The 25274-nt window shown below is 35.8% G+C and overlaps 1 protein-coding gene across 4 annotated transcripts in view; it reads left to right on the top strand.

Moving 5' to 3' along the window:
• Positions 1 to 25274, top strand: part of LEPR (leptin receptor) — a gene marked incomplete at its 3' end in the record, with an annotated part of 93480 nt that overhangs the window by 20259 nt on the left and 47947 nt on the right. For 2 of the 4 annotated variants that reach the window (XM_082613092.1, XM_082613089.1), the window contains exons 3-5: positions 6759 to 6818; positions 11703 to 12032; positions 13943 to 14066. In XM_082613092.1, coding sequence (XP_082469218.1) covers positions 6779 to 6818; positions 11703 to 12032; positions 13943 to 14066 — 494 coding nt within the window. In that variant the 5' untranslated portion in view covers positions 6759 to 6778. Of the gene's footprint in view, positions 1 to 6742; positions 6819 to 11702; positions 12033 to 13942; positions 14067 to 25274 lie in introns of all 4 variants that reach the window. The other 2 variants (XM_082613090.1, XM_082613091.1) reach the window with 1 other exon arrangement.

A 25274-nucleotide genomic window follows, 5' to 3' on the forward strand; every position in this document is an offset into this window, starting at 1 on the left:
TTGTAGTCAAGCTTTCCTGTATCCTGAGTCCCTGAATCCCTCTTTCTTGGTTTATTCCTCATTTTGCTGGAATACGTCATAAAATTACCTCTGAGAAAGAGATTCATGGGATATAAATTTTCTAAACCATTGCATTATTGAAAATATATTTGTTCTGCTCTGATACTTGCTTGATTGGCTAATAGAATTTTAAACTATAAATAATTTTCCATCAGTCATTACTGGATTGTTTTCTAGAATTCAGTGTTTTGAGATGAAACATTTGTTTTAATTCTGTTTATCATTCCTTTAGTGATTTTTTTCTCTCTGGAAACTCTTCCTATCTTCTCCTTTGCTCTTCTGCAATTTCTTAATGATATGCTTAGGAATGGATTTTTTTTCCATTCCTCTTTCTTGGAACTTGGTAGAATTTTTTTTTTTTTCCAGTTTGAAGACTTATGTCTCTTATCAGCCCTGGGAAATTTTCTTATATTATTTCACTGATCATTTTCTCTTTATTCTTTTTTTCTGTAAATGCTATTGGTTAGATATGAATCACTTGACTTTATTCCCCTCCCCCCACCTTGGGGAGGAATTAATTATGCAAATGTGTTTTCTAACCTTTCCATTGGAAAAAAATTTTTGCAACTCTTCCTTTTTTTTCCCCCAAAGCTCTTTCTTCCTCTGATATTCCTTTGTCAGAACAATCTTTGAGTTTATGGGTGCAAAGTCTTGACACGTCCTCTTTAACATTTGTTAAAGCTACTTTTTTTTCTCTGATTTATCTCTGTGTCCCCTGTGGTAGGTTTTCTTTTTTCTATTTTTCTTTTTACAAAATTTTTCCATTATGCTGAAGACTTTCTTCATGTCTTAGCTCATGTCTCCATTCAGGGTGGCTTTACATGAAGAAATAAGAAGAATGTGAATTCTGAGTGTATCGGCATTGTTTGCCATCTGACAGGCTTCATTTTAGGCACTTGAGTAAGGAGCTGCCATTTATGCTGAAGGCTTATCCCCTTAAGTGTCAGGATGTATAAGGTCTTTACCATGTTGGTGCCAAGCCTATACTAGAAGCCCAAGTTCTCCTCAGATAACTTGTATTCCCCCCGCCTTTATCATATAGGAGTATAAAGGACAATTATTTATTCTCTTTGGCCATTTGACACTTTTGAATACTTTGTTTGTCTTTGGGGAATTCCCCACATCATAGATCCATATTTTACCAAGTTTTCTGGCTGTCTGAAGGTAGATTGTGAATTAGGTTTTACCACTTAGAGGCATTCATGCCAGATTTTAGATGAGAAGTGTGGGACATGAAGGGACAGATGAGCTCAGAAGAACTCAGAGGTAGTAGGCACTATGGTTTCAGTCATAACATACAGTGTCCTGTTGTGGTGTCAGGGCTGTCTTTTCTAGAGCAATTCTACATTAGATATTGGGTATGGTTCTTGACTGTGTGGCTGGATTCTCTGGTCCTCGCTGAGGTTCTGTGGGGTACCCAGTAATCTTTAGTAAGTTCCTTTTCTACTGTTGACTAAAAAAAATGCACAATGTGAGAGTTGTAAGTTAAGTTTTATTTGGGGCAAAATGAGCACTATAGCCCGGGAGAGAGTCTCTCATACAGCTCTAAGAAACTGCTCTGAAGAGGTGTGGCAGGGGGCAGTATATATGTGATTTTGGTGAAGGGGGTACGTGCAATCAAGCACACATTTTGGCAGAGGGTAGCTGCTAGTCACGAGGATCAGATGTCTCCGTTAATGACTGTGCTTTTCTAGATGTGAGAAGATGCAAGAAATTGGGCTCATAAAGTCTTCTGAAAATATCTAACTATTTGGAGGCCTGTTCTGCCAGGTTTTCCCAGAGCACAGAGTGCCTCATTCCTGATCTCCACCCTGAACTCACTTCAGGGTGTGTTGAAGATCAGCGACTACAGTGGCTAATGACTTCATTCCAGATGGCAAGTGACAGTTTTCAGTTGGCACTACTTAAACTAGCCAGAGTTGATTTTTGTTGTTTGTAAACCACTCCACTGACAGTTACAGGGAGCTAGATTTTGCTGTTTATGAGGGGATAAAGAAGTCAAACATTACATATAGAGACCAAACTATCCAACATCCAGGGCTCCCCCAAGCAAGTTTGTTTCCTCATTGATGACAGAGCCTTACCCAAATGTCCTAGGTAGTTCCTTCCTTCATTCTACTTTGTTAGTCTTTGTTTCATCTTCCAGAAGTTTGTTTAAATCTCTTTTTTGTTGCTGGTCCCATCATTCTCTCTGTTCTAAGTGGATTGACTTTACTATAATTCTAAAGGCATCTCAGGAGAAAAAGAAGATCAATTTGTTTAGTTTGCCATCTTGAATCTGAAGTCCCATGGCACTTTATTCATACTGGAATTATAGTACTTTGACATGTAAAATAATAAAATAATGTCAGTATAAAATAAAAATTTAAAAATAATATTATTTCTTAAAGTAAATGATGATTTCTTCTTAATTTCTGTATTTGTAGCACCCCATGTAATAACTTACATTTTACCAAGTATTCAACTAATATTTAAATGAGTTGATTTATGTACAGATTTTAAGTTACTTTTCACATTGATAAGATGCCTATTTTGACTCAACTGTGTTGACTTTGGTACCTAGGTTAATAAATCATAGCTTATTACTCTAATTTCAAGGAATTAATTTGCAACAAGAACACACAGTTAGAGTCATATCAGGAATTAAAGAGCTCGAAATTATGTTTTCAAAGGGACAAATGCTTATACCAGGATGAAGGAAGAAATTTATTTTTTAATTAAAAAACTAATTTAAGTCTGTAACAGCTACTTAATGGGAATAACATGACCAATTTCCTTCCTAAGTGAAGAAATAAAAGTAAACATACTTAAAATAATGAGGTTACTAGAAATAGACCAGGCTATATTTGCTAAATTTTGACACTCTAAGAGTGGTTTTCATTTATATTTAAATAAAATGCTTAAATGTTGTTATTTAGGTGAAAGATACATGGCTGCTTCTCTAGCAGAAAGTAATAGCAAAAATTAGTGGCAGATGGAGCTCATTGAGTTTGTTCATCAAAACAACAGCATTGCCAGAATTGCTTTTCTTACTCGTAAAATTTTCTACAAATCTAGAGACTTTTTGACATCATTGGAGAAAGTTGTAGTTAATTTCTTTTCTGCCCAATGATTCATTCAAACACTAATTGAGACTATTCTGTTTATATATAAGTAGAATTTGATACATAAAAATAACACAAAAATTCTCTACAATAGATATTAAAGTCTGATAAAATAATTTATGTAGAATACAGATTTTAATTTTTCCTTTTGTTTTAAGTTCAGTAATAACTGAAGAGTTAGTGATATGTTTAATATGCTTTACTATGTTTGGTATATTATGCAAATTGAATTAGTGCCTGTACATCCAGATATAATGGATGTGTCGTTTAGATCAGACTATGGGTGAATCTTTGTATAATTTACTAAAGATTTCTTCAGATATTTCAGATAAGACACATTACTCCTTTTAACTGTCAACATAGAATGATTACATTCCAGGAGAAATGCTAGGCCGTATTATCTCAAGCTCCTCATAACTTGATGTCTATCAATGACTCAATTCATGGAGCTATAATTATAGAGGGATGTGCACTTCATTTACCTACATTAGGAATTCTTAATCTGGGAGCTTTGGATAAATTTCAGAGAGTTTATTAACCCCTTGAAATTATAGCCCTAATTTTAGGTATATGTGCCTCCTCCTGCCAGTTGGTACATTGCTCTCACCAAATTCTCAACAAGGTCAATGATCCAAAAATAGTTAGGAATCACCATTCTGAAGTTCTCTCTGATATTATGACAGTTTCTCAAAGAGCTGTATCTGGATGATATTAGAATGCCTCTTTTAAAGATTGCTTTTATTCAATTTTGTCTTGGTGTGATCCACCAGCCTATTTCGAAGGATATTTCAAGAAAGAGTCTTATCTTGACACTCATTTATTCATTTCTTCACTCATTCATTCAGTTACTATATATGGAGCACCTCCTGTATGAGAGGCAGGCTTCTATGTGGGAAGGATATCATGAAAAGGACACAGTCAAAAAATCCCTTGGTCTAGAGGAGTTTACATTCTAGCAGGAAGAGTTAGAAAATAAGCAAGAAAAATAATGAACCATATTCATGTTAGATAGTGTTAAGTAATAAGGAGAAGACAAGTAAACAGAACAGCAGATATGACATGATGGGGTGGGGAAGGTATTGGAATCTTAAGTAGGCTGTTCAGGGAAGGCTCCTCTGAGAAGGTGACTCGAGCAAAGGGGAGAGCAGCAGTTGATGAAGTCAGAGGGGCACTAGAGATCCAGGACCTTGTAGTGTTGCACAGGACTGGGACTTTTACTCTGAGTGAAAAGGTGAGCCCTGCAGTGTTTTGGAAAAGAGACATGGGCTGACCCATATGTTAACAAGACCATTCTGGCTGCTGCACTGGAAACAGACTGAATTGGGGAGCAAGGGCTGCAGCCAGGAGACCAGTTAGGAGGCCCCTCTGATTGTCCAGGGAAGAGATGATCATGGCTTGGAGCAGGGTGTTGGCAGTGGAGGGAGTGAGAAATGATTGAATTTTGAAATTCCCGTGAAACTCGGTGCTGTTAGGATACCTATGAGGATGTTACTTTTTATCTTATGAAGTTACTCAGGCAAAATTTCTTTCTATTCTTAGTGTTAGATTATTTTCCTAGATTATTCGTACTTTCCCCCTAAACTGTTGGTTTCACTTTAAGTTCTCTGAATTAAAAAAAAAGCTTAAAACAAATTAAAAGCTCATCTGTAGGAAATGAATTTCAATTAATGGCGTTTTGTATATTATACTCATTTTGGTCATCTTACCATTAATTTTTCCCTTTGCTTGATTTTTTTCCTCACAGTTTTAAGATACATCATTTTTTCCCTATTATTTACGTTTTTATAGACCTCCTTGTATATTCCTTTCTGGTACAATTTAGGGTGGATATAAATATTTCTTTCTTTGTGTCTATGTAAATATCACCTTTCACAGTCTCTTCAATGTTACGGCTATGCCCTCTTTACACTTGTGATTGTTACTCTGTTATAGAAGAGTGAAACCTGATTGCAAGAATTCAAACCTAAGAGTAGTTTGTGTTTCACCTGGAACATTAAATAAAAGAATGGTTTTCTTATGTAAGGAAGAACAATATGATGTATTGTTGATCCACTTGACTCAGTAGAACAGTTGAGTTAACAGTGAGTCAGATCAGTTGTTGGACTGAATTACTTAGTCACTAGTCAGTTCAGTCGAAACACTTAGTCTAGTGATGTGTTGCATTTATAACACATCCTGATTATGAAATTGACCTTGGGTTTGTTTTATGAGACAATGCTGTATCAGAAACAGATAGCATAAAAAAACTGGGAGGACTTTGCACACATTTAATACCATTAGATAATTAAGATTGCACACTGAACCGATTTCTAGAAACCCTAAAGATACATTCTGATGTCAAGTGTGTAAAGAGCCAAAATCCTGGTGAAAAACTCAGTCTGACAAACAAATTTACAAGACTACAAAATGGTCATACTCATCCATCTTTTTCCTAAGAGTCATGTAAGTTGTGAACTAAACAAACACGTTTTTCTATTTGCTCATCACATGCTACCAGTTCTCAAATATGACTTATGAGACATGTTTCTCACTCAATACTTTATAATATTCTTTGTGCTCAAGCTGTGATTACTGTTTTAAACCAAAGTCTCCCCAGAATCATAGGCAGCTCTGAAAGGGATTGTAGAGATCGTCCTTCAGTCTGATTTGAAGATGAGGAACCTGAGGTCTAGAGTGGTGATGTCCCAAGTCCTATAGCTGATTAGACAAAGAGCCTTGATTGGCACCCAACATTCTCGATGCTTAATTCAGGGCATTTTACCTCAGATTAATTTTCATATAGTGAACTGAATTCCAAATATGAGATAATGAAAAAGACTTGGACATCAAAAGCCTTTAGTGTTTCCTTACAAATCTAAGTCCAATATTTTAACATAGTAGTACAAATAATCTTATTCATAATATATTCAAATTCAGTAGAACTCATGGGAAAGTTTGTCTCTGAAGTCATCCCTATCATCTGCATATATGAAGCCATCAGACTTTCCTTCAATTACTGATAACTTGCCAATGTGAATGAATATTACCTCATTTGCAAATGAATGGGGGTTTCCAAAAGCATATGGGAAAATTTCCTCGTCTTTATTGGAAATAAATGTGCAGTGCATTACCTATGCTATAATCATTTGGCTTTGTAGTATCATAGTGAAGATAAAGGCTTTAGGAAATAAGAGAAATTTAAGAACTGAGCACACACATAAAATGAAGAGTGTGATACTTATAATGTTAGATCCGCTGTACATATTAACATCGTGAGCACTTTTCTGTAGTTAAAAATTCAATCTCATCTGTGATACCTGTCCTGGTTTGTCATGTCATAAAGGAACATTGCCATTTTTTTGATTAAGCCATGTGTGAATGTATCGCTTATGTTTTAACTGTGTAAAATAGCATGTGCATAGGAATGAATCTATAACTTACAGTTTTACGTTAATGTTAAACACTGATACTGATCCAGAGTATAATAGAGGATTACAATTTAAAGAATTCTTAATTATAATCCTTTTCCTTTTATATTTTTCCACAGACAGCTTGTGTATATGTCAGTTTTTTTTTATGTGCGTGTGTATTTGTTTTAGATTTGCTGTTTTTCAGGCGCACTTCTCTGAAGTAAGATGAGTTGTCAGAAATTCTGTGTGGCTTTGTTACATTGGGGTAAGTTATTTGCTTTTTAAATATCCATATATGAGGTAGAGATTTTGCCCTTAGAGATGCTGTTTCCTTTAATGGCTAATCAAATTTCCCATTTCCAGTTAGGAATTCTCTTGCTCATGGTTAAAAATGCAAACCAAACAAACGTATAAGTGTGAAAATGAAAACTCTTTCCAACCTCCTGGAAACAATGTGATGTGTATCCTCCCAGGAACATAACACACACACACACACACACACATTCATATCTCTAGTTGCAAAAATAGAACTGGTCTATACATTCTGCATTTTTCTTTTTTCCACTTAACAGCTTTTCAATTTATCATCACAACTATTCTTGCCAGAGTTTACTGATTTACTTATTTGTTTAATGGTTGCATGACAACGAACTGTATGAATGTACCTTAAATTATAAATTTATTTGAACAATTCCCATTGATAGACATTTCTTTTTCCATAACAGATAATGCTACATTGAAATTCGTATACATATATCTTTGTGTATTTGGAAGAGTATTTCTATAGATTAATTCCTAAAGAGGAATTTCTGTGTTGAGTAGTAAGCACATGTTTGAATTTGATAGATACTGTGAAATCTTCTCCACAAAGCTCTGTGCCTTTTGCAGTCCCAACATGAGTATATGAGTGGTATTCCATTGTATTCCTGCCAAAGATGCATGTTATCATTCTTTTACCTTTTTGCCCTGTCAAAGCAAAATACAACATCTCACTTTAATTTTATTTATTTGGTTATTTGTGAGATTGAGTACTGTTTAGTGACCATTTCTATTTTTTTATGTGATTTTCTAATTCACATACTTTGACTATTTTGTTGTTGGATTTTATTTGTCTCAATTGATTTTTAGAAATTTCTAAAATGTAGATATTTAGCTCTGTATTAGTCAAGGTTCTCCAGAGAAGCAGGACCAATAGGATTTATATATATCTAGGATGAGGTTTATTATAAGGAATTGGCTCACATGATTATGGAGGCTGAGAAGTCCCAAGATTTGCAGTTGGCAAGCTGGAGACCCAGGAGAGCTGATGGTGTAAGTTCCTGTCCAAACAACGGCAGGTTTGGGACCCAGGAAGAGTAAAGTTTCAGTTTGAGTCCAAAGGAAGGAAAAGACTGACGTCCCAGTTCAAGCCTGTCAAACAGGAGGAGTTCCCTCTTACCCAGTCATTTTTGTTCTATGTAGGTCTTCAATTGATTGGATGAGGCCCACCCACATCAGGGAGGGCATCTGCTTTACTCAGTCTACTGGTTCATCCAGGAACAGCCTCACAGACACACCCAGATTAACATTTGACCAAATGTCTGAGCACCCCGTGGGCCTAGTGAAGTTGACACATAGCATTAACCATCACAAGCCCTAAGAATTTATTATGTTTTGCAGATTTTTTCCTCCTTGCCCATCATTTATTTTCTAACTTGGTTTTCTTTTACAGTTCAGAATATTTATACATACACATTAACACCCTTATACATACTTGGAAACAAGATATCATGACATTTAAATATTTTAATTTTATTTAGCAAATGTAGCATTATTAAATTATGAATGATAATATTTGGTGATAATATTTAAAATAAATGGCTACCATACAGAATAACGGATTTGTTCTAAAATGGAAAGGAAATGTCATTTTAAATGGTATTCCCCATTATGACTCTGGTAAACAATGACAAGATAATGTTATAAGGGGATGTTATCAAGGGATGGTGTATACCTTGGGAATTCCCACCTTGACTCTCACCAGAAGAATGCTTTCAAAAATTAAATGTATACTAGTCTTCCTCTTACCTATTCCTGTCTCTCAAATATCCTCGAGAGAAAGCTTAATAGACATTTTTTTAGAATCTTGTGTTTTAAATTTCTGTGAAGCATAGCAGGCTTCTGTTGGAAAGTAGTCACACAATGCCAGTGACTTTTGAGTATATAGTTGACCCTCGAAGAGCATGGGTTTTCGCAGGTCCACTTATACTCAGATTTTTTTCAATAGTAAGTACTGTAGTACTGCACAATCCAAGGTTAGTTGAATCTGCAGATGCAGAAGAGCTGTGTATGCAGAGGAACCATGTATAAGGAGGGCCAACTATAAGTTATATGCAAATTTTCCACTGCTCAGAGGGTCAGTGCCCTTAATCTCCGCACTGTACTATTCTCAGTTGTTTCTTACAGCATTCTAGAGATATTTTGATTTTTTTTTAAACTCAAATCATCTATTTAGACTGTGTTCCAAGTTTTTGAAATTAAAGTCAAGCTATCTTTAACAAAATCTATTTTCTCTAGCAACCATTACCTGTGTGTCAGCTAGTTCTGGGCATCTTTTTGGCTACTCTAATTTTTTAAAAAAATTTTATTTTATATTGGAATATAGTTGATTAACAATGATGTGTTAGTTTCAGGTGTACAGCAAAGAGATTCAGTTATACATATACATGTATCTATTCTTTTTCAAATTCTTTTTCCATTTAGATCATTTCAGAGTATTGAGCAGAGTTCCCTGTGCTGTACAGTAGGTCCTTGTTGGTTATCTGTTTTAAATACAGCAGTGTGTACATGTCAATCCCAAACTTCCAATCTTTAAAAGTGCTTGGAGCTTTCCTTGTTATATATACTGTTCTTTGTCATTTTAGCCATATATATATTTACTGAAAATATACAGGATAATTCCACTGTTACAGATCTCAGAAAAACTAGACCACAGGGGGCTATCAAAGAGTGGTAACATTCTCTCTTATATTCTCTATCTAATTTTTTTTTTTTTTTTGTGGTACGTGGGCCTCTCCCTGTTGTGGCCTCTCCCGTTGCGGAGCACAGGCTCCAGATGCACAGGCTCAGCGGCCATGGCTCACGGGCCCAGCTGCTCTGCGGCATATGGGATCTTCCCGGACCGGGGCACGAACCCGTGTCTCCTGCATCGGCAGGCGGACTTTCAACCACTGCGCCACCAGGAAAGCCCCTCTATCTAATTTTTATTAGGCTCCATGCTAATGTTTCACATTGGCTTTCCAAAAGGTTTGTGGTTTGGTCAAGCTTTGTGAATTGGAAGAGGTCTGGGGCCTTGATATATAACATATGATAGGATGATAACAGATGTCATGTGATAACATGATAACATATGCCTTCAGATGAATATATATTTCCCTCTTTGGAGGGAAAGAAATATCATTTGCAAAGGAAGCATGTAAACAAAATAGAATCATCTTTTAATTAAACTGATTCAGTAGTTACTATGTCTAAGACATTCATTATTACATTTTAAGTTTTAAATACTTCTTAGAGGATTTTAGGCTAATTTCAGTTCAGCCAACCGAATCTTCCATGTGAAGCTAGGAAATATAATGCTTTTAATTAGTACCAATACATATTCATGGTTTTGTAAAATGAAAGAAATACCCAGTTCTCTTTTTAGTGAGTTCTAATTTCAGAAATAAATGTTAGAAGGATTGAAGTCCAAAGAACATAGTTGCAGTGAGGCTTCACTTTTGGTGATGTTATAATACCTAATTGTTATCAGTGTGGGAAAAATAATACTAGTCATGTTAATAATTTTTACCTTAATTTTTGCATCTGATACATGTTTATATTAATTAATGTTAATAGAAAGTTCTAGAAACCAAATTGTTAACAGTCATCACTTGTGTATTTGAATATTTTTACATGTATTACTTTTGTAATGTAGAACAATACTTTTGTGAATTTTTAAAAAAATTTCTATTTTCTTACATTTTTACATTTACCATAATCCTTCAGAAGTCTCATTCTATACAAATCAATGAAAAATTCTTAGAATTTTCATTCTTCATTACTTTGTATATGAGGAAACACAGCTGTTGGATCGTTAGGGTAACTTATAAAAGAAAGAATTATGGGGCCTCCCTGGTGGCGCAGTGGTTGAGAGTCCGCCTGCCGATGCAGGGGATACGGGTTCGTGCCCCGGTCTGGGAGGATCCCATATGCCGCGGAGCGGCTGGGCCCGTGAGCCATGGCCGCTGGGCCTGCGCATCCGGAGCCTGTGCTCCGCAACAGGAGAGGCCACAACAGTGAGAGGCCCGCATACCGCAAAAAGAAAAAAAAAAAAAAAAAAAAAAAAAAAAAAAAAAAAAGAAAGAATTATGGAGAATTCATTATTTTATTATCAAACAACTACTCATTAAAATACAGGTATCACTTCTTAGGATTTTTGTGGGGGGTACAGGATTATAAAATTGTTCTTAATTTTATATGTCTAAAAAGTGATAAATTATCTTTAATCAGCAGTGGACATTTCCTGTAAGAAGTCTGTCATTGTGCATCAATTATTGGAGAATGCATTAAGGACATGTCTTATATGATGTCATATATCTGGAGAACCATGGGCAGGTTCAGGAAATCATCCAGCTGTCCTGATGTTGAAGACAAACCCTTTCTAAAAGCACTCAGTGAAAGTAGTGTTAACATTTTGGTGTTATTCTCATTAAGAAATATTAAAACAGCACGTTAATATTTGCTTATATAATTGCACATCCAGATACTTATCATTTATGCTGGAAGTTCATTAGAATAATTTATTTTTTAGAAAAGGAAATTGGAATATTTAGCTATAATTTCCTATCATTAAAATATAAATATGAGATGTTAGATTAATGAGGAAAATGAAGTGTGAATTTCCAAAAAGGGGTGCTAAGAAGTGAGGTTACCTCTATAAATAAATTCACCCTCTTAAGTGTAACACTTTGTTCAGTGGAAGCACAGAGCTATGCATTAGGCACTGATTGAACACTTAGAAAGTTAAGTAATTACTATTGAGCACTACGTGGCTTAATCTTAGATACTTCCTATTTATGTCTAGTCAAAATGATTAATTGCTTTTCTGTGTGTCTTTTAAATGTCCTAACAGAATTTATTTATGTGATAACTGCATTTAACTTGGCGTATCCAATTACTCCCTGGAAATTTAAGTTGTCTTGCATGCCACCAAATACAACATATGACTTCCTCTTGCCTGCTGGAATCTCAAAGAACACTTCAAATTTGAGTGGACATTATGAGGCAGTTGTTGAAACTAAACTTAATTCAAGCGGTACCTACCTATCTAACGTATCATCCAAAACAACTTTCCACTGTTGCTTTTGGAGCGAGGAAGATAAAAACTGCTCTGTACATGCAGACAACACTGAAGGGAAGGCATTTGTTTCAACAGTAAATTCTTTAGTTTTTCAACAAATAGGTGAGTATTTTAATGTTCCAAGCATTACCTCTTACTTAACTGTATTGAACAAAATGGTTCTATTCTCTGAAACCTGTGTGTGAAATAGATGTCTTATGGATGTGATTCTGAGCACACATTATTATTTTATATTAGTAATAAAATTAGGACCAAACTAATAAGTCCCCAGTTATTTTCTATCCCCTAAAAAATAAAATAAAAATGTAATGAGGGAACTTTTAAACCTTAAAATACATTTCTTGTAGTCTTCTAAATTGGCTTTAAAAAAGAAAAAGAACAACTTATTTTTGTTAAGTAGATAAAATATCAAATGGCAGATAATACTGTTGAGTTAGTTAAAGCAAGCAAGGAATCTCTCTGTAACCAAGGAGAGATAAAAAAAAACAAATCAAGGTTTTTCTTGTTGTTTAAGTGTAATGCATACTAAATGTAGCTCATGTTGTTAATAATTCTGCATCTGGAAATCTAAACAACAAAATTATCTCCAAGCCTCTGGAAAAGCTAAATAGAGCAGAGACAATTGACATAGCACTGTAGAGACCTACAGTATGAAAATAAAGATGTACATAATATAACACTCCTATGTAGGGTTAGTCAGAATTTCTCAACCTCAAAATTATTGACATTGTGGGCCAGATAATTCTTGGTTATCGGGGACTGTTCTGTGCATTGTGGGATGTTCGAAGCATCCCTGCCTTCTGCCCACTTAATGTCTGTTAACACTCACTCCCCAGTTGTGACAATCAAAACATATCTCCAGACTTTGCCAGATGTCCCTTGGAGTACCAAAGCACCACTGATTAGATGGAAGAAACACTCAGTTTGTTGAAATCAGGTTAGGAGTAAGGATAAAGCATAACTGCAATGAAATCAGAGTTTTAAAACAAGTTAGAAATAATAACTCCCTGTGTCTCCAACTGACTATAAGCGTTTAAGTTAATTTTAAATGACACACTTCTTTAATTTGTAAGGGAACTTAACTTAGCCATTCCAATGATTATTAAATATACTAAGAATGAACTTAAAATGTTAGGGTCCCTGTGATGAGCTGTGAAATGATCAAAAAATGTTAGCACTTTTTTCGATTATTAAGTGAAATGATTTTGATGCAGATTTTAATTTTACGTATATATATAAAGGCTAATAATTCATTATTTTTAAATGAGTTTAAGTTTTTGTAACTAAAATTACTAGGTTAAGTGGTGGTTATTCAGGATTTCCATTTAATATTCTGCCATATGGGCTGTTTATTTCATAGGGCTCAACCTATGCAAAGTCCCTACTAGCTAGAAATCCTTCAAATGGGGAAATATGTTAGTGGTGCTTAAAGATAAGTATTAGTGTTGTCTTAAGTTAGTCATGATTTTCAACTATTGCTATTCTTGCTCTCTAAATTACAAATCACTAATAGTTTATCATTGTCAGGTGAGTTTTTCAGTGTACAGTGAAATATACTCACATAAGTTGTATGTGGGGTCTATAATATTACAATAACAAGAATTTAAGATATGCATCTTAGTTCCATGCCTTATTGCTAAAGCAGACACTTAAATACTGCCCCAAATTTGCTTGTACCTTGATATTTCATGTTCTCTTGTCTCTTGGAAAGTGAGGATGAACTGAGCTAGGTGAGTTTTAGGGTCTTCTGTCCTACTTAAGTGGTTCAGGATTTTAAAAATGTTTGAGAAACAATAATTGAATTTAATTATCTTACTTTATGAAAAAGGAAACTGAAGGCCAAAGGGACTAAATGGGCAAACATATATGATCAGTTAGAGCCTGTTCTTTTTCTTTCAGAATGGGCAGTGGAAGTTGTATCAGAACACCGGTAAATTTAATTTAGCTCTTCTCTTTCACTGAGTTGTTCAGAATGTTTTTCTCGGGTTTAATTTAGTTTATTTTTAATTCAGGTGCAAACTGGAACATACAGTGCTGGATGAAAGAGGACTTGAAATTATTCATCTGTTATATGGAGTCATTATTTAAGAGTCCTTTCAAGAATTATGACCTTAAGGTCCATCTTTTATATCTTCTGTAAGTACCAAATAAATAAATTTGGACATTTCCATGACACCAGTTTTTTTGAAATGCAAGAGCTTCCATATACAGAAGTAGATTATGAAAGCTCTTCTATCTCTGCATTTCCTTTTATATCAATGTACATTTCTGTATTTTTTATACAACCTTCTTCTCCATTAGGTTTCCTCTTTTCTCCTCATGTTGGTTCAGGTAGCAAAGCATTGCAGATATGGATGGGCATATATTCTCAAAGAAGCGTGAACTCAATTCAGTAGTCTTAGATATTTGAGTGGAGAAAGGGAAATAGTTTATATTTCTTTTTCTGGTGGATTTTTCTCTCATATTTGATCTTTTTATTATCTTAAAAATCTAAGTGCTTTTTATTTATTTGTGCTAGGTAGAGAGCCACGATGGTGGTTTCAAACAGCCATACACTTACGATTCTAACAGCTAATATGTCATTCAAGTTTTCTAATAATTCCAGTGATAATACATACCATTTCTATTTGAATTTTAACTCTTTAAAATTCATTCTCATTTGTTCTTTTATTTGATGCTTAAGAAAAATGTCACTCACCTCCCTCAGTTCTGCAGTTATTGAGGTCATATAATTAAGGGGCAGTGTGCTAGAAACTGTCCATATAAAGATGAATAGAGACAGAAAGTAGAATGATGGCTACCAGGGACTAGGGGAGGGGTAATGAAGAGTTCTTGTTTAAATGGGTTCAGAGTTTCAGTTTGGGGAGATGAAAAAAGTTCTGAAGTTGAATGGTAGGGATTGTTACCCAACAATGTGAATGTACTTAATGTCATGAACTGTACACTTAAAATGGTAAATGTTACGTATATCTTACCACAGTAAAAAAATTTTAAAGAAACAAAGATGTCAAGAAAAAGATGTATTCATAGATTTTACTAAATGTGAATTTTTAAAATAAATTTATTTATTTATTTTTGGCTGTGTTGGGTCTTCGTTTCTGTGCGAGGACTTTCTCTAGTTGTGGTAAGCGGGGGCCACTCTTCATTGCGGTGCGCGGGCTTCTCACTGTCACGGCCTCTCTTGTTGCGGAGCACAGGCTCCAGACGCGCAGGCTCAGTAATTGTGGCTCACGGGCCCAGTTGCTCTGCGGCATGTGGGATCCCCCCAGACCAGGGCTCGAACCCATGTCCCCTGCATCGGCAGGCAGATTCTCAACCACTGCACCATCAGGGAAGCCCCACTAAATGTGTATTTTACCTCAACTTTTAAAAATAACTGCAATGGTTGATTTATGTATTTATTCTCACTGTTTTGCCATATGTTGTTCTATGTATTTTTAGACTATATTTTTGGGTGGATCTATGTTCTTGGTTGTTACATCTTCTTGATGTATTTTACTATTAACCTTTATACAACATTCTTCTTTGTTTTGTATCTTGCCTTTAGTTTTAAATATATATTTTGTCTTATATTTTTTAAAAAAAGAATAGTTATGATCTCTGTCCTTGAGCCACTCACAGGCTAGTGGTTGGGACAGATATGTACAAATATGTATCAAAATAGGGTTTCAGTTTTAGTGGTTACTGATGTGCACTTGGTAGGCACATGAAGATGTGGGAGCACAAGACTGGTGTGAGAGCCTTATGTGGGGATGTCTAGAGCACTGGTGGCAAAAGGAGTGAAGGTTTCCCAAGGAAGGAGATAGCTAAGTTGAAACTTCAGGAATGAATAAGAGCTAATAACAAAAATATGTGGGCAGGTAGCATTGAGAAGCATATCAACATGACCTGGAAATATTTTAGAAATTTAAATTTGATAACTCTGTCCCAGAACTAGAATCAGAAATTTTGGGGGTGAGGCCCATCAATCTGTATTTTATCAAGCCCTTTAGATGAATCTGATGGAACTAAAATTTGAAAATTTCTGGTGTAAAGGTAAATAAGACAAATTTTAGAAGAAAATTTGCATAGCTGCTACCATCCCCATTATGTACTGATTATCAGACTGTAGTTAATATTTATAACTTATGTTAGACTGCTGGACTAATTTTTTTTTGGCCTCGCTGCAAGGCTTGTGGAATCTTAGTTCCCCAAGGGATTGAACCCAGGCCCCCGGCAGTGAAAGTGCCAAGTCCTAACCATTGGACCTCCAGGGAATTCCCTGAACTAATTCTTAAAGTCACCCCACAGGAGTAGCCCAGATAAGGTGCCCCTGCTGTCACATCTGGACATTGAGTGTCTCTGTGATGATTACCACCTCTAATGCTGGTCACTAGATGAATCTAGAAGCCCCTGCTAGCCCCTGTTGCTTTAATGAGTACAATTCTCGTTAGGGCCAGTGTCTTGAATGGGAGTATCTGATTGGTGAGAATGTGCTGTAGCTGCTAGTGTTTCAGCCTAACAGAAGAGTAGATTTCCCAGGCAGATGCTGGGCAGCCAAGTGGATAAATGTCCACAACAGAATGACTGGGCTATAAATCTCTAGAGGCCCAAGAAGCCTCGCTGAAGTAGTAAAGTGGGAAGGTGGAGGAGTAATGGGCAATGCACAGCCAAAGGTGAACATGTAAAGGATGGGAAGGAATGAGCTTGTTTCTAGTCTATAGAAAATGACCCAGCAGGGAGAGAGAAATTGAAGATGTGGTAGAAGGGGACCCATTGAAGATACATGACAGAGAGTGAATGGTTGAATAGGCAAGTTCCAGAAAAAGAGCACAGATGAAGGGTTGGTCTTAAAACGTATTGAGAGAAGAAAGGAAGCACTGTGGTGGATGAGGATATATTTGAAGTCTGGGCAGAAAGTTTCCTGCTTTATTAACCAAGACAGATTTTAGCTCAGAGAAAAGAATTCCTTTGCAATGTAGTACATTTTTGTGATGACCTGAATACTTTGGGTGATGATTAAAATCTCACTAGGTGCCTATTCAAGAGAATTTCAAATAACATCAGTGGGCTAGGGTAATGTGCTCAGTTTTAAAGCTCTGTGACTATGTGTAAGGATTTATATTTTATAATTTTTATAATGTATAGGCCATAGTTATGTCTGAGGTCTGCATTTTCTGAAAAAGATATTATATATGAATATGTCAGAACATTACAAAATTGCATAGTAAATTAGCTACAGCTGCAAATTTGAACTTCAGTCAGCTAAGTAGTCATTGGTCTGTTCATCTAAATGGTAAGACCTAGGAAAATGAGAAAATTATGATAAACTAAATAGATTTTTCAACTTGCTCATATGATGAATTTAGTAGATTCTTTTGACCTGCTTTTATTCAAACTCAGGTTTGTAAAAATATTAATACAGGAAAACCTAAGTGCATGCAAGTTGAGAAGCATTTTCTTTTCTTTTCTTTTCTTTTTTCTTGCCATTTTCATTGTCCTCTCCATTGTATGATTTGGTTAGTTTTACCAATTGTCACATACTATTTCCACCTTGAATTCTATTTTTGTGTGCATCTTTGGGCAATATATATCCAAAAATTTAAACAAGACTCTTCAGATCAGGAGGAAGAGCTGGCCAATATAACAAATGAAACCTCTGTGGAAGAGGAAATCCATAAGGATGGTTACTATAGAAAAGTTTTTCATCAAAATCACCTCCCCAAGACATTAGAGAATTCATGAGAGAAGTCTTTCAAATGCTTCCATGTAAATAAGTATGTATTTAAAAGGAACTAAAACCTAATGTTTATAAGGGATTTAAAGCCCTATAAATATGTCCCTTAAGGGAAAGCATTGTTTAAGGTCAGATATTAATGTTTGTCAGAGAAACTGAAGGAGAGATACCGTACAAATGTGTTATTTTTGAATTTTCTCTTAGACCTAGGAAGGAAATCCTCTTCTTCCTTTGTGAGGTGCCTATGTGTACATCAGACACTGAGCTGAGTGTAGGGAACAGTGTTAAACAACTCAGACTCAACCCTTGCCTTCTTGGAGCTGATAGTAAGACAAAGAACATAACAAAGTTTGAAAATGCTGTGATGTAATAAATATGGGGATTTTCAGAAACATATGCTAGAAGTATCTGCCTAGATTATAAGGGGGCAGAGAAGAGTGAGCCAGAGAGAGTGAAGAGCATTTGCAAAGGAACACAGTCACATATAGACATTTGAGGACTTGAAAAGTTCTGTGGTTGGGAAGCTGGGGAATGATGAGAAATCAAGGTGGATGAATAAGCAAGGGTCGTCCAGGGAGTTTGGACTTTTGTAACTGCTAATACCTAGTTTACTTTGTCTCTTCACTGTCACTCTTATCAGCATTCTTGGTGATTTCAGCATCAACCTGGATGATCTTCAATTTCTTGAAAACTTTACTTTTACTCTTCTCTTTTTCATCCAACCTAGCTTACCCATTCCCATGGATCTTGTCATTGCTGATAAGCTTGCTCTTTCTCTAATCTCAGTTTCAAGGATTCCACTCTTTGACCATCTCTCCCCCTACCCGTCATGTCAGGCCTATTCCCTCTGTCACCTCAACCTCAGGAGTAAATCTTCATGCCCCTTGGCTCTACTCTCTGGACACTTGGTTCTGCCCTCTGAGTCACCTTCCATTTTTTATGAAAAGTTACACATCTCTGCAGCTGAGTAGTTTTCTCAGCATGCTTCCGGTTGGCACAATTTTGGGAATCTAGTGGCTTTGTTTCATTTTGTACTCCTTCAGTCTAAGCTAGCAGTGTTTCTGCTACTGTAATTCTCTCACAAGATCACACAGCCTCCTGGGAATCTTTCTGGGGTTCACTCCATTAGATAAAAGCCCACAGGTCTCTTAGAAATAAGCTCTTCTCTGCCTTCTCTTTGATCTTTGCTTAGAAGCCATTTCAAACATCCTTAGCCATCTGGAGAGGCTGGGAACTTTACAACTCTCAAGTACTAGTTCCTTTGTTTAACAGCCCTTTTGTCAATGAATATCTCTCCTCTTGAAACAGTAAGGAACCAAGAGGCACTTTCAGCACTTGCTTGGAGATCTCCTGAAATAGATCACCAGATCAGTAGGCACATTCTACACTGTCCACAGAACTGCAGATGTGTTACTTAGCTTTCAACCACGATGTAAGAAAGATTCCCTTTCCTCCAGTTTCCAATATCATGTTCCTCACTTCCTTTTGTGTCCTCACTGGCAGTGTCCTCAAACTGTAGATTTCTACTAACGGTCTGTTCAAGGTGTTTTAGGCTTTCTCCATCATGCCTCTCCAAATACTTCCAGCCTCTGTCCATTACCTAGCTCCAAAGCCACACCCACATTTTTAGGTATTTGTTATGGCAGCATCCCACTTCCAGGTACCAGTATCTTCCTTGGCTATCTATGCCATATGATAAATTACCCAAAATTTAGTGGCTTAAAACAACAACCATTCATCATTTCACAGTTTCTGTGGGTCAGGAATCTAGGTGCAGCTTAGCTGGGACATCTGCCTTAAGGTCTTTCACAAGGTTGCAATGCAGATGTCAGGTAGGAGTGCAGTTATTTCCAGATTCAACTTCTGGAGGATCTGTTTCCAAGCTCACTCCCTAGGCTTCCAAGTTCCTCATGGGCCACTAGACAGAAAGCCTTAGTTCATCCCAGGCTATGACTGGAGGCCTTCTTCAGTTCTTTGTCCTGTGTATTCTCCATAGAGCACCTTACAACATGGCAGCTGGCTTCCCTTAGAGAGAGCCAGAGAGACCCACTGATGACCTTGTTTTTGATTTTCACTGGGAAAGCAGGAGGTGGAGGGGGCGGGTTCAAGTTTTTGCTTTTCTCACTAAAATCTACCAGCCTGCTCATGTCAGTGCCTATGCAGTTTCCTTGTTTTCTTTAATTGCTGATGAATTCTTTGGGTTCCAATATAAAATGAACCCTTTCTTCTGTGTTTTGAGTCTCATCCCCTGTTGTCACTCAAGGACTTTGTTCCGGCAATTATTCCCTCTCTCTCCTGCATCATCAAGTTTTCCTCTCAGCCGATACACATGCTGCAGTAACTCCCATTTAAAACAGATTTCCTTGATCACACATTTCCATCAAGTAATCACCCCATTTCACTACTCCCTTTAAAGAAAACCAAGTTTTGAACTATGTGAATATATATCTTCAGAAGTTAATATAAAAAGTCAGCAAAAGTGACTTCTGGCCATGAGGGAATAATAAGTTCTAGGATTACTCTTCTGTCATAAATAACTAGAAAAGTCGATAAAAGTAGAAAACATCTATTTTCAGATATTGGACAAAGGCAGAACAGAACATGATTCCTGAGAGGAGGAAACAAAGTAAGTTCTATTTTACTCAGGTTTTCCGGGCTGGAGGCAATTTCCAGGACATGGCACAAGGCTGGGGAACTCAAGCAGAGCCCAGCAATATTGCTGGATTGAGGAGACAGAGAGAAGAGTTCAGAGGGTAAAAGGGGGCTTGATTCATAGGGCAGGGTACCTGAAGCAGGGAGGTACACAGGAATTAGCACTGGGGTCCCCTTGATTCTTTGGCTGAATACCCATCTGTCTATGATCTTGGGCAAGAAAACTTCTAGGAAGAGAACAACTACCAGGAGCTGTTATCTAAGCAATTCCCAGAGGTCACACAGGGCCAGGAATAATGAAAGTTTCCAACAGGGAGACTTGGAGAGACCTTGTTGAATATCACTGACATTCAGTAGAAACCCCATAATAGCCACACTTTAAAAGTGGGGCCAGATTAGCCCTAGAGTCAAGGCGATTCTATACTCCCCTCAAAAGAGCTTAAAAGAAGCTTAAAAGGTTCACACTTAAGTCACCCAAGTAACTTAGCTGATTGCCAGAACAAAATCCAACATTCTTTAAGGCAAAACAACATAATCCAACACTCAATTGTAATATTCACAATGTCTGGCATCCAGTAAAAAATGGTACATATATGAAGGAAGAGGAAAACATAACCCCAAAAGAAAAAATAGACAATAGAAGCAGACCCAGAAATGGCAGAGATAATAGAATTAGCAGACAGTTAGTTTTAGCATGCTCCACATGCTCAAGGATATGAAGGAAAACTTGAACATAATGAGGAGAGAAATTGACAATATAAAAAAGAACAACTGAAATTTTTAGAGAAGAAAGATGCATTATTTGTAAACAAACGTGCTCAATGTTAATTGGGACATTTTAGGCATAGTGTTATTTAATTCAGAAACAGTGTGTGCAGGCCACAGTGATAGGCTCTGTGAGAAGTACACTTTCCATTCTTTTTCTCTTACCTTTTTTCTTTCCTTCCCCCTCCTTTTTTCCTCCTCCCTCGCTCCCTCCCTTCCTTCCTTCCTTTCTTCCTTCCTATCAAGATGGACTCATGGATTATTATTTTATTTTGTGAGCTATATTTAGTTACTATCATTATTTATTTTATTGCTCACACTGTCCCATATTTGGCAGTGGGTGCTTATGTAAACTGGCCTCTGTGTCCTTTTGATGTGTTAGATCTTTTTTTTTTTTTTTTTTTTTTTTTAAATAGGGCTCCTTACTTTCTAGCACTACAAGATGTTTCAGGTTGATTTTATACTTTTCCTGCTCTGACACTGGAATCAGCCATTTTCCCAAGGAGTCCTGATTCTTTTCTGTTGGAGAATGATGTTTACAAAGTGGTATCAGGGGGCTAGATGCTCACTGTTACTTGGGTGGTATTGTTTCTAGGCCCTCTCAGCTACAGAGTTAGTTATATGTATGCATACACACAGTACACACATAATGTGTATATACTCACAAGTCTATATTTTTATATCTCTGTATATATACATATTAAAAGCATATTAAAATCCAAAGAATGTTGGATTTCGTTCTGGCAATACTAATGTCTCTTGTTCTAGTTCAAAACCACAGGATCTATCCTAGCCTTTCTTTTTTTTTTTTGTAACTCCTTTTTCTAGCAGTGAGAAATCTTGCTTCCCTTTCCAACAATATATTACCTAGTTGCTCAGTCCTAGAATACACACAAGTAGTTTTGGAACAGCTAAGCCATACCACCATAGAAAACAAATAGGGTAACTAGAGTGCAATGTTTGTTTAGACTCATTTTGCCTTTGCTAAAATTCTGTGTTCTGAAGTTAATTAGGATATCCCCTCCCCTTCTGCCTCAGGTGGTTGTATTGTTAACTTGATGTACATTTAGGTCTATTTGTTTTCATTTGCATTCCTTTTTTATTTTCTTTCTTCCTCCCTCTCATCCTTGTTGATTTTCCGTTTGTTTGGTGATATTGTACATCTGACGAGTACTTTGTGTTTTACAGAATACTTCTTAAATTTGTCTCCTTGATGAAATACATCTAAGTCAACTTCTCACCTGGGCCTAATTCATGAGGTCTGGGCTGGATTTGCATTTCTATCAATTTCCAGATGATGCTGATGTTACTGGCTTGGGGACCATACTTTGAGAACTGCTGGTCTATGACACTTATTAAAAACAGATTCCTTGGCCCCAGACCTACTGAATTCTCCATGGAGGGTCCAGGAGTCTATTATGATGAAACTAGTCTGGAACACTAACCTGTTCTTTGAAATTACTTGGGATTGGTAAACTAGATTTTGGGGAGTAACATTTGTATAGGTTACCAGTCTGAGATTTGAAATGTGAATTGATTAAATTATACACAAAGCTAATGCTAAATTTTCTAATTCATGCTTATTAGTTTGCCCACTATGTTTTGCTCTCAGTTTATGTCACAATCAAGAACACTCATTTGGTGTTATTCCTATAATAATTTAGTATAGATCTTTGCTTAGAGAAACATTAATATATTCATAGAAAAATTTTGGGGGAACAAGTAATTTGATCAAAGGTCAGATGATAGAATGTGCTTTCTATAAACCATTTGTGGCTAAAAGATGAAATTTCAGTACTAATTATATATCTAATTTTTGAGTAGAAATATTGCCCAAATTGTGAAATTTGCAAAGAAGCCAAATTTAAAATTTATTTGACCATTTTTTTCACTATTTTCACTTGCAAGTAAAGTTTACTCACATATAGAGAAATTAAATAAATAGTGACACTGTGTGTGTGTGTGTGTGTGTTGGCAACGCATAAAATATTTTGCTGCATAAACATTTTTCAAGAACTTCAGAAATTCTTAAGTTTTGGTTATTTTAAGCCAGTGTATCTCTTTCTTATTTTAAAAATTTGATCATCATTTTAACTTATACTATAAAATTTTGATGGTTTAAAAGTAGTATTATCAAAATTTTAAAGTATCATTTGATGTTCATAAATACTTAAAACTTTTTTTTTTTTTTTTTTTTTTGCGGTACGCGGGCCTCTCAGTGTTGTGGCCTCTCCTGTTGCGGAGCACAGGCTCTGGACGCGCAGGCTCAGCAGCCACGGCTCACAGGCCCAGCCGCTCCGCGGCATGTAGGATCTTCCCGGACCAGGGCACAAACCCGTGTCCCCTGCATCGGCAGGCAGACTCTCAACCACTGCGCCACCAGGGAAGCCCCTGATGTTCATAAATACTTAAAACTTTAAAAAATCTTTTGGAAGGTAATAGAAGTTCTTATGCTGACTTTGGCAAGTAACAAGGCTGGTGTATTCCAGGTTTCACACAAAATTGGAAAAACTTCTGCTGTCATAAATATGAGAAATATCTAATGTTTTCCTCAAGGAAAAAATAATTTGAAATAATTCTGTAATTCTCTAATATTCTGATTTATAGAAATATTAACATAATTCAGATTATAATTATTCTTTAGTTGTGGCCATTAAAGTCTTTATCAATCTCCTAAATAAAATGACAATGGTAAAAGTGAAACTTATCTTGTAATGATAAGACAGCTTGTAATGATAAGACAGCTTGGGTGTAATGAAACGAGCACTGAACATGGAAGCATGAGACTTAAGATGAATTCCAGGTCTACGTTCTCTCTGAGCTCAGTTTTTTACTTGTAAAGTAGGTGATATTAGTTCCCTCATAAGGGAACTAATAAGGTGGTTTGAAAAATTGAATTAGTGATCCTCAAGGTGTTTCGTGTACATTGCAAATATGTAATGAAATTTGATGATATATTTAATATGGTTTCCTTATTTTTGTGTCTTCTGCCCATCAAATACCCACCTGTAGGGAGTACAAAATGTTTTTGGCCTATAGTTGGGATTAAAAATTTTTTTCTTAAAAGTCTAGAGAGTAAATATTTTTAGACTTTGCCCACCATACTGTCTCTATCACAACCTTGTAGTCACAATTAATATGTAAATGAATAAGCATGACTGTGTTTATGGACACTGAAATTTGAATTTCATATAATTTACATGAATCATGGAATATTCTTCCTCTTTTCTTTGTATTGTTTTAAACCATTGGTTAGTGTAAGAAGTCCTTCTAAAAACGGGTGTTATTTGGGCTGCAGGTTTCTCACCCCTGTTTAGAGCATTTGAAAACTAGGTTTAGGTTCATTCTTAGACTTTCATGACAGGGTTATCTGTTGGAGTGGTTTGGGAAATTACTGAATGGAGTTTGTTTTTTTTAAAAAAACACAAATTATGAAATACTACAATATATGTTGTATATATACATACTATATAATATATAATCATTGTATATAGTCATTATTATGAATATATATTTGCATATATTTAAATTGTAAAGAAAATGAAAATAGATTGATTAAATAGAACACAACAGTGAAGTGGTAGAGAAACCACAGAGTTAATTTCATTGGTAATCATCCGTATTCTACAAATGTCCACTATATTTAGAAAAAGATGTCATTGGTGAGACCATGTAAAGTAAGACAGTGTAATTCTAACTTTTCTTTTTGTTTTAAAAAAGAAAAATATCACCAGAATTTCCTATCCTTTAAAAAATATTACTGGAGTATATGTGTCTTGTTTTCTGTTCAGTTCTATTTGTGGCTTAAAATTGTGGGAGTTCTTCAGTCAAAACATAATACAAGCTGCAAGCATATTTCTGACATAAATACCACAATTCATTTAATTTGTTCCATACTCTTCTGATAAAAGCTTTTATTTTAATATTTGAAAAACACATAAAAGCCACGGCGTGATATTTTTAAAAATAACATTTCATTGGATTTGTTTAAAGATTTAGATAAAGTTGAAAGTGCTAAGTCATTCCACCTCCAATTCAAAATGGAATTTCATGGGTGTATAGCCCTTTAAAGTTTTTAAAAATACTTTTATGTAATTGTCTTTTATATTCACAACAACTTTATAAAGACAGATGGTTCAGGCATTTTCTCTGTTTTACTGTTTAAGGAGACCAAGGCTCACAAAGATGAACTTACTTGTCTATGGTCTTAT

This window comes from Mesoplodon mirus, assembly GCF_964341445.2.
Source record: "Mesoplodon mirus genome assembly, chromosome: 3".
NCBI lineage: Eukaryota > Metazoa > Chordata > Mammalia > Artiodactyla > Ziphiidae > Mesoplodon > Mesoplodon mirus.